This window comes from Dasypus novemcinctus, chromosome 13 (genome assembly GCF_030445035.2).
Source record: "Dasypus novemcinctus isolate mDasNov1 chromosome 13, mDasNov1.1.hap2, whole genome shotgun sequence".
Lineage (NCBI taxonomy): Eukaryota > Metazoa > Chordata > Mammalia > Cingulata > Dasypodidae > Dasypus > Dasypus novemcinctus.
This window is the reverse complement of record NC_080685.1, coordinates 88,657,643-88,667,618: the sequence shown is the minus strand read 5'-3', so window position 1 is coordinate 88,667,618 and position 9,976 is coordinate 88,657,643. Positions and strand designations below refer to the sequence as shown.

Here is a 9,976-nt window from a genome sequence, read left to right as displayed (position 1 = left end):
GGGTGGGGAAGCCTGTCAAAACCTTATGGAAAAAAGCCAAGAAAGGGGATGGTGAAGGCTGGTCTTATTTCCTTGTATAGATTCTATCCATACAGCCAATGGGAGTTATAAATTGGTAACAAACCTTTGGCTCTCATACCGGTGTTTGCTGCCAGAAGTAGCTGACTTTTAGCTAACTTATGAACTCATTCAGCTACACATATAGCTCCAGTGCACACCTCCTGAGGCCCAAATGTTCTCATAATAAAACAAGAACCGCAGGTAGCAAATGGCAGCCTGAGATGGCAACAGAACCTTTACCAGGAATTTCACCAAACAACTCTACCTGGGCCTGGAAGGAGTCTTAGTGTCCCCTGCTCACCACCCTCAGTCTGAGAAAGAGGCTGTGCCTTAACTATTTTTAAAAATTTAAATGACTAGTACTTACTGACCATACATGCTTGTTTAATGAATGAATGGGTGAAAGTAAGGCCTAACAAGAACAGGGTGGCTGGACCAGGCAATGCTCAGAGTACAAGAACCCTGTCCTTTTTAGCATTTTCCTAGGGACGGGTTAGTATATACACCCAAGGAGGAAAAGAAAGAAGGTGCTTGGAAAGAGCTCAGTCACAACTAGATTTTTCTTCCAGCCATATCCTTTTGGTCTCCTGCATACAACTTAAGAGAAATACTGAGACACAAGAAAAGGATTTGGACCTGAGAACGAAATGCAAATTAGTGATGTAGTAATTTTACCATCTATACACAAGGCTTCATCTGCTACATTTTTATTAAAGTAACAAAAAAAAGTGTACATTTGTCCATAAAGCTGTACATTCTTCCATATAAAAACACTATTTTACAATTAGTAACCTTTGTCTTTTCTGTCAGAATAGCTTACAAATGTACTACCATTATTTATTTTTACTTAATAGGAGACAGGCCTGCTCAACAGTCCAGCTCTGGGGTTTTTTGTTTTTAAAGTGAACATCAAAAAGAAGAAATGATTAGGTTGCTTCTTTAAAACTCAGGGACCTGTTTGCAGACAATAGGCAAGGACACAATCTGCAGTGATTCACAGCTTTGTTTTAACCCACAGGCCAGAAAATGAGCTCTTGGGTCTGTGGGCCCAAAATTAACTTTAAAGCAATAAAGACTGGAAGCCGGGTCTGGGAAGGCAGCTGTGGTGTTGAACAGGAGGCAGAACTGGCAGGAATGGGTGGGGAGATTGTTTAGTAAATAGCACCTTTTGGAGTCAGAATTGGGTAGTTAAGAAACCCAGGAATGGGGCCTGGCAGTGGGGAGGGGGGCCTGGAGGTAGAGGGAGGGAGCTTCTTCACTAAGGGCCAAACGGGAGGAGGGTAGCCAAGTTGTCCAGATGCTCTAGCTACATCCTTCTTAAGGTGATTCGGTTTGGGAAACCCAAGGCCTTCTGAGAACCCCTCCGCCAATGTCACTGAGAAAATGAAGGGGACTTCTTCCCAGGATAATTTTCCATTTTTCTCCAACCCAGAACAGTAAATATTGCACAAGTCTATGGACAAATTGGGATGGTACTGAGAGAGACAGCAACCTCTATCACGGGTGCTCTGAGCACCAGGGGGATGAAACAATGCCCCAGGTTTGGCTTTTAGTGTCAGCCCTACAGGAATACCAAGTATTCCTGCAGAATTTGGGGCACTCTCCCACTCAGCCAAGGAGTACCTGCAAGGCAGACCAGCCAGCCATAATCCCGAGGACAGCGGGAGAGATGGTTTCCAAAGTCCACCAGGGCACCAGGAGGCTCTGAGAGCCAGTTCTCCTCCAGACCCTCCTGGGACCCAGGAAGCCGTATTGCACAGTGACTGAGAACTCTAGTCCTAGAAAAGGGGGTAGCTCCATGGCCAAACCAGAGGGGGAGAGAAGGGAGGGTTAGAGGGAAGGAGTGTTGTGCTTTTGAAAAGAAGGCAGTAATAAAGGACCTAGAGTTCCCTGTAGCTTTTGAGTCACCTCTCAAAGGCATAATAGCAGCAGCATCAGGACTTTTGTATGGTTCCAAAAAGAAGGGTTTTGGCCAAAAAAAAAAAAACGCCCCCAGTGGATACTCTTTGGGTCCCAAAATTGCATTGCAAATCACCCCCAAATTATTTGCCACACATACACACGGAGCAGCATATAGCAAAGCAAAGTTTTGTGCAGAGTTCCCTTCCATCCCACCCCCTAAGACCTCCAACCCTTGCCTTACTCCCCCAACCCCCCAAACAAAAGGCAGAGTCACAGAAGGGGAGCAACATCTATAGGCCCCTGAGGGTGGAATTAGAAACAAGTCATGGTCTCAAGAAAAGCTGCTTAGAACAGAAGAAATGAGGAGAGGCCTTTTCATTCTCTGCCCAGGATCTCATCAGAAAGAGAAAAGAGAAAACAGGCAACATCATATTGTTTAGGTCCAGGCTTGAATGCCCCTGAGTAAGAGCCAGGCCAGGAACGCAGGTGTCCAGGTCGGAAGAGTGAGAGGTTTGAACTGGGCCTCTCTTTTTGCACCAGGGCAGATCCCGACCTCTCTCATTCACAGTTGCTAACCTTGGTTGCTCCCTTTTACATCTTCCCGGGGGGGCTGGCCAAGCTTCTCTCACCTCACCCCCAGCCACTCCCCCTCCCACAGCAGACACTGGCTCCCAGACTTAAGTGCACAACAGTTCTCTCCAAAGGCACCTGGGGAGGCCACTTAGAAGCAGCTCCCTTGAAGGACTTTTTTCTTTAAAAAATCTTTTGGTTTTTTTTTTTCCTTTTTGTAAAAAAAAAAATAATAATATATATATATAAATAGCTCTTTGTTTAAAAATACAGTTCCCCAGGTTGAGGTATGCAGTGGCCTGTTGTCGCGGCAGAACGAGCACAGCAGAGTGCTGGGGTGGGGGCAGGGCATCTAACTGGAGACGGCCATCACGTAGTTCTTCGAGGGGCTGCTCCTGCCCAGCATCATCTGGTTCTTGCAGGTGAGGAACCCATAGGAGGCGGCCACGGGGGCCTCCTCATACAGGACACAGATGGAACCATCCTCCCCGATGCGGTAGGACACCTCAAAGGGGTCCACCCACAGGGTCAGCTCACTAGGGAGCAGCTGGTGCAGCTGGGGCTGGCTGAGTCCGATCTGGCTGGCCACCTTGCTGATAATGGGGTCCATCTTGTGGTTGATGCGGATGCAGCGGTAGCCAGAGCCCTTGGTCGGCTTTTCAGGAAACCAGTGGTGTTTGTAGTGCTCTGCAGAGAGGGGGCAAGAGGGAGATACTCTGGTTAGACCAACTGGGCCACAGGTGCCACCACAAGGTTGGGATCAGGATGGGGGGACAGGAGGAGAGAAAGGGGCCCAGTGAGTTAAATAAACAAGATGGTTTCTCCTCGGCTCCAGGACCTCCCTAAAATCCTTCTACCACTCTAGAAAACTTTATAAGAATAGGTGTGTGTGTGTGTGTGTGTGTGTGGCGCTGGGGGAGGGGGGATCCAGGGCTCTGGGGCTCTCCATGGTGGCCAGTTGTGTGTGTGTGTGTGTGTCTGGGGCTCCCTGTGGGGGCCAGTTGTGTGTGTGTGTGTGTGTCTGGGGCTCCCCGTGGTGGCCAGTTGTGTGTGTGTGTGTGTGTCTGGGGCTCTCCGTGGTGGCCAGTTGTGTGTGTGTGTGTGTCTGGGGCTCCCCGTGGTGGCCAGTTGTGTGTGTGTGTGTGTGTCTGGGGCTCTCCGTGGTGGCCAGTTGTGTGTGTGTGTGTGTCTGGGGCTCTCCATGGTGGCCAGTTGTGTGTGTGTGTGTCTGGGGCTCTCCGTGGTGGCCAGTTGCGTGTGTGTGTGTGTCTGGGGCTCTCCATGGTGGCCAGTTGTGTGTGTGTGTGTGTGTGTCTGGGGCTCTCCGTGGTGGCCAGTTGTGTGTGTGTGTGTGTGTCTGGGGCTCTCCATGGTGGCCAGTTGTGTGTGTGTGTGTGTGTGTGTGTGTGTCTGGGGCTCTCCATGGTGGCCAGTTGTGTGTGTGTGTGTGTGTCTGGGGCTCTCCGTGGTGGCCAGTTGTGTGTGTGTGTGTGTCTGGGGCTCTCCGTGGTGGCCAGTTGTGTGTGTGTGTGTGTGTGTGTGTCTGGGGCTCTCCTTGGTGGCCAGTTGTGTGTGTGTGTGTGTCTGGGGCTCTCCATGGTGGCCAGTTGTGTGTGTGTGTGTCTGGGGCTCCCCGTGGTGGCCAGTTGTGTGTGTGTGTGTGTGTCTGGGGCTCTCCGTGGTGGCCAGTTGTGTGTGTGTGTGTGTGTGTCTGGGGCTCTCCTTGGTGGCCAGTTGTGTGTGTGTGTGTGTCTGGGGCTCTCCATGGTGGCCAGTTGTGTGTGTGTGTGTCTGGGGCTCCCCGTGGTGGCCAGTTGTGTGTGTGTGTGTGTGTGTGTCTGGGGCTCTCCGTGGTGGCCAGTTGTGTGTGTGTGTGTGTCTTGGGCTCTCCATGGTGGCCAGTTGTGTGTGTGTGTGTGTCTGGGGCTCTCCATGGTGGCCAGTTGTGTTTGTGTGTCTGGGGCTCTCCGTGGTGGCCAGTTGTGTGTGTGTGTGTGTCTGGGGCTCTCCGTGGTGGCCAGTTGTGTGTGTGTGTGTGTGTGTGTGTCTGGGGTTCTCCATGGTGGCCAGTTGTGTGTGTGTGTGTGTGTGTCTGGGGCTCCCCGTGGTGGCCAGTGTATTGCTTTTGGCACATCCTCAATTTGAGAAGGGAGGGGTGAGACGGTCTGGCCTGTGGGCAGGACTTCCAACGCTGTAGGGGTTCACAGCAAGTTACCAGGTCTCCCACTGTGTGCCCTCGGAATCAGAGAACCTTAGCAGTGGCTCCAAGAATCAAACACTGGGTAGTTTCCGCAGAACACTTACTGTTCCTCAGAAGGGAGCATATGTGTGGGCATGTTGGAGATGGTTATCGCTGCCCGGGACCGCCCGCCGACACAGGCAAACGGCTAGAGGAGAGCTGGGAGGCACAGGTCTCTCCCAGTCGGGGGGCTGCTTACCTCTCCCACCCTCCCGTAGCTCCCACACGCCCACACTCCCGCCCGCGGAGCGGGGTGACCGCCTTCCTAGCTACGAGGCTCGCTCGGGTACTACGCTAGGAGGCAGACGGCGAAGGGGACCACAGGGAACTCCAAGCGGCCCGGATTCCAACTCCAAGCGGGTCAACCACCGGGAGGGCCGAGGCACGACGCAGCGCCGTTCCGCCGGGAGGAGCCTCGGTGCGGTCTCAAAGTTGTAGAAAAGGCTCAACTGTGACCTCTTTCCCTGTAAGGAACACCTCGGGCGGCCGGGCTTTGTCACCTCTAGTGCACCCCGTCTTCGGAGGCATAAGCTGGGGACTCCGGATTGAACCCCAGGACAAGGGTCTGCTCCCCAGACAGCGGAGATGGGGACGGGGCGCTGCTCGCGCCGGGGGGACCCTGGGCGTGCGCTCACCTGTTAACGCCTCCTGGAGCGCCCCGCTGAACACCTTCAGCCTCTGCTCGCTCACGCAGCCCCTGGTCCGCAGCAGGCTGGAGAGGAAGCCCACGGCGGCGGCGATCTCCGGCAGCATGTCGGGCCTCTCCGCGGTCCAGCGCGCCTGGCTCATGTCGTGCGCGGCTCGCGGGGCAGAGGTGGGGAGGAGCAGGGGGGGCCTCCGGGTGGCACGCGCCGCGGGTGGACGGGCTCGGACGCTGCAACAGGCGGCCCCGGCTGCCCTGGTCGCCGCTCCAGCTCTGCCCGGACTGTCCCCGGGCCGCGCCTTTCATACCGTCGGCGGCGGCGGGGAGGCCGGCGGAGGCGCGCATTGGCCCGCGCGAGCGGATGGGGGCGAGGCCGGACGCTGCGCCCCGCCCCGCGCCGCCGCCGGCCCGCCCCGAGCGCGGCCGCTCGCGCCCGCCCCCGCCGCCGCCTCGGCATGAGGTCATCGCCCGCTGACGTCAGTGCTGGGAACCCGAGCCCGGCTCCCGAGCTTGGAGAGGCGGGTGCCGAAACGGGGGCCGGGGAGGGGCCGAAAGCTCTCAGCGGAGGCAGATAGCTCCCAATTTGTTCCACGCTGGGGATACCCTGACCTCTCCTCTCCGCCCGTCCAAATCCGACCATCCTTCTGGGCTTAGATGAGAGGCCGCCTCCTCCAGGAAGCCTTCGCAGATACAACCTCTCCTAAGTGTTTCCCTTTTCTGACTCGCACAGCATTTTCCAACCACGCACCGTCAGAACCACTCTCCCGGACGCTTAGTCACGATTCCACCACATTGCCTTTCTTAGCTAGCCCTGGTAGGTTCCTCTTGGCTCTTTGGACATGAGGACTGAATTTTCTGTTTACTTCCATAATAACGCCATCTCCTCCAACAAGTGCTACGTTTCCTCTCCAGCATTTCTTTTTCTCTTGCTTGGAAACATCCCAGGCTCACTTAACCTGGTGGGGTGGAAGTAAGGGAAGTGTCGCAAGATTTTTCTGTCTCCTCAACCAATTTTTCTACTTCTCTTTACTTCAATGACAAAATTTTTGAGTAAGTGGTCTGAACTCAACTGCACACATTTCTGTGTCCTCTCTTCCTTCCTCTCCTCCCCACAGCTGACCTACCTTCCTCAGTGTGGAATGGAGATTGTTTAATCTCAGTCTCCGCAAGGAATAGACCCGGCCTCAGCCTCCCTGTTCCACTCTCGGCACTGTGCTTGTGGCCTGGCACCATCGCAGGCCTCCTTAGGTGTCTGCTGAATGAAAGATAACTTCCTAACCAGTATTTCAGAGTCTAGCACAGGGCCTGGCTTACATTGATGCCCCCATACATGTTCGTTAAAGGACACAAATCCCATGGCCTCTATACATTTGCATTTTCCTTGTCCCCTGGGCAGGCATTGTCTGGCCCTGCTGACCACGTTCTTCTGATAGCCATCGCCCCCTCTTTCTTTAAAGACACTGTGCCCTGGGCTCTCTGCCTCCTTCTTGGCTATTCCTCCCATACCTCCTCTGTTTCTCAGCTTGGGAGGACTGCCACCACCTCAGTGTCAGCCTGAACTCAGTCTCTTCTTCCAAGCCAGCTCCCCTCCTGGTCTCCATTTCTATCAGAGACACTGTTATTTCCAGCCACTCCAGCCAGAACACCCAGACTCACTTTTGGCTTCTCGTTGTACTTTGCTCCTCAGATCCAGTCCCAAGACCTGCTGCTTCTTCATAACTAGGTGATTGCAGGGGGTTCTGTCTAGCCCTATTCCCAAACCAGTCTTCCAACTGCCAGTCGATATCCTTCCGAAAGTAAGGTACTGCATTCTCCTGCTCAGGTCATTCAGAGACACTGCCTTCCCCATTTGTGTACTGGATTAAGTGTGGATTCTTGACTGACGGTTATGGCCTTTCATAATTTGGCCCCATAATTTTAGGTTTCTGCCACTTTATGCTCCAGAGTTACTCTCCTCACTGTACTCTAAATGTCACAGCAGTTCTGCAGCCCAGAGCCCTCAACTTTCTGCTCACACCATCCGTGCCCCACTCCATGCATGCCTGAAATGAGCTGTCTCCGTGCCTCGGCTCCCATCGTCATCTCCTGGATACCTCACTGCCCCCTTCCCACCTCTCTCAACCCCCACATCCCTGAAGGCACAGCCCAAGCTTGGCCTTCCACCTTGAAGCCCTGCAGGGACCTATCTCCCACTGCTGAATTAATGTTATCAACACCATTTATTTGGCATTTATAATCTATTGTCTGGTATTAGTGATCTTTTTAGAGGTTGACATCTTCTCTGTTTGCAAGCTGCTTGAGAACAGTTACTGTGCTGATATGTCCTCCATCTTCATATAACTCATCAAAATACCCTGGAATTATAATATTTTGGCATTAAACCCATTTTCTAGTTGGCTTCTTTGCTAGCTCTTCCTAGAAGTTGGATCAGGCCAGATGAGACTCTTCTGCTCAATGAAGGGACAAAGATATGTTACAGAAAACAGGGACAAGACTTGAAACAGGATAGCCTAAAGGTACATCAGACCATGGAGACCAGGTGACAGCAAGACAAGAACTGACCAAGGTCAACCACTAGGAAATCAGGGAAACAGGTCAAGGTGTAGGTATGTGAACAGTGTCAGCACCTAAATCTGAAAAACTAAACATCTTCCTGGGTTTGCCTTTGACAGGGGTCTGGTGTTCTGGGCCCTACAACTCCTGCAAGCCGAAATGGTGAAAAAAAATCTGACAGACCATCATCAGGGTTTTGCCTTGGAAAATATGACTCTGTCCTTAAGTACACTTTCGTACCATTCACCAAATCACACAGCTAGTTCTCAACAGAACCAGAAATGGCCCATGTCTGCTGACCGTGGAGCCCCTGTGCTGTTCCTACCCCAGCCCATGGACCCTTACCACCCTCCCTTGTTATCCAGAGTCTGTCTTAGCCACTTCGTTGGTTATTAGGCAGAACCTTGTATAGGGCATAGATAATCCATAAGAATCAGGGAGCCATCAGCCCACTTTCTCACCCTCTTTTCTTTTTACATACAAGCCTAAGGAGAGGAAGCCCAATTATCCTGTATTAAAAGTTTCCAAGTAACGAATTGAATGCAACTCAGGATTTGGGTTCTCAAGTCAATTTCTTATAAGACCAAATATATTATAGTTCAAATAACTTCTAAAAATTCCTGAAACTACTCCTGCTCTTCCTCTCCTCCCTCCTTCTCTTTCTCCTCTTCCTCCTTCTTCCCTCTCTTGTCTCGTCCTTCTCCTCTCATCTTTTTATCTTTCTCCTCCCCTTCTTTGTCCTCCTCCTCCTCATTCTATGTCTCCTTTTTCCCCCTCCCCCACCCCACTCAAGGGCCTTGAATTGAATTCTGAACATTAAATGCCCTGACACCGTGACTGCTGTGCACTGTGGCACTGACACCACTGAAGAATGGATGTGTGTGTGGTGGGGGACAGGAATGAGGGTGGAATTCAGTTTATGTCTTGCCCAGACCAAAAGCTTCTTCTATGGCATGAGACCCCAGACCCACTCTAGTCCTGGATGCCCAGCTCACCCACTTTCATGGCCCACCTGTGTGAGTGACCCAAGGGTCCAGAGCTGCCCTCCTCAGACCAGATCCTCCTCAGAACTAGGTCCCGGGAAGCAGACTTGGTCCAGTGGTTAGGGCATCCATCTACCACATGGGAGGTCTGCGGTTCAAACCCCGGGCCTCCTTGACCCATGTGCAGCTAGCCCATGCGCAGTGCTGATGCGTGCAAGGAGTGCCCTGCCACGCAGGGGTGCCCCCTGTGTAGGGGAGCCCCACGCGCAAGGAGTGTGCCCCGTAAGGAGAGCCGCCCAGCGCGAAAGAAAGTGCAGCCTGCCCAAGAATGGTGCCGCACACATGGAGAGCTGACACAGCAAGATGATGCAACAAAAGAGACACAGATTCCTGGTGCCACTGATAAGGATAGAAGCGATCACGGAAGAACGCACAGCAAATGGACAGGGAGAGCAGACAACTGGGGGCGGAGAGGGGAGAGAAAAAAAAAAAAAAGAACTAGGTCCCTCTCCCTATCTGTGGGCTCATCACACAGGCCTTGCTCTCCACTCCCCAGGCAGGAGCATCCAGACTATTTTCCGTGACTTTTTCTTTGCCAACTCCCTGATGGGCGCTTGCAGGGCCTTGGTTGCCAAGGTTACCTTTCAGTTTCTGACCACACATAGAAACCCGAGGTTGAGTGAAGCCGATATGCAGGCAGAGGCCGGGCTGAGTTATTCCAGGAGGATGACATCAGCTCACTCCTACACTGTGAGATGTGTATTTTTTGAAGGTCTCTGTGTGTGTCAGAGTGAGTAGAGAGGGCAATGTATTTGAGTGCATGTAAGTGCGTAAATGTGTGTGTGTGTTTGGATATTTGCAGATAGAAGGACATATGGATATGTGTTTGCAGATGCCAATATAATGGTATATATTGGAGAATGTTTTGTGGAGTGTGGGTGCTTTGCTGGGGTATATATTTGGCTGGGAGAGCATATTTTGACAGGGTATATCTGTGTGTGACTGGTGCAGATGCTAATTTGATCT

General features: G+C 52.5%; 1 protein-coding gene across 1 annotated transcript; it reads right to left on the bottom strand.

The window, feature by feature from the left end:
• Positions 1-751: 751 nt before the first annotated feature.
• On the bottom strand, positions 752-5,699 carry BTG2 (BTG anti-proliferation factor 2). The gene is made up of 2 exons (XM_058274988.2): positions 5,407-5,699; positions 752-3,219 (listed from the first exon to the last, which is right to left on the bottom strand). The coding sequence occupies exons 1-2, from the start codon at positions 5,558-5,560 to the stop codon at positions 2,885-2,887; spliced, it is 489 nt and encodes a 162-aa protein (XP_058130971.1). The 5' UTR covers positions 5,561-5,699; the 3' UTR covers positions 752-2,884.
• Between the last annotated feature and the right edge of the window lie 4,277 nt (positions 5,700-9,976).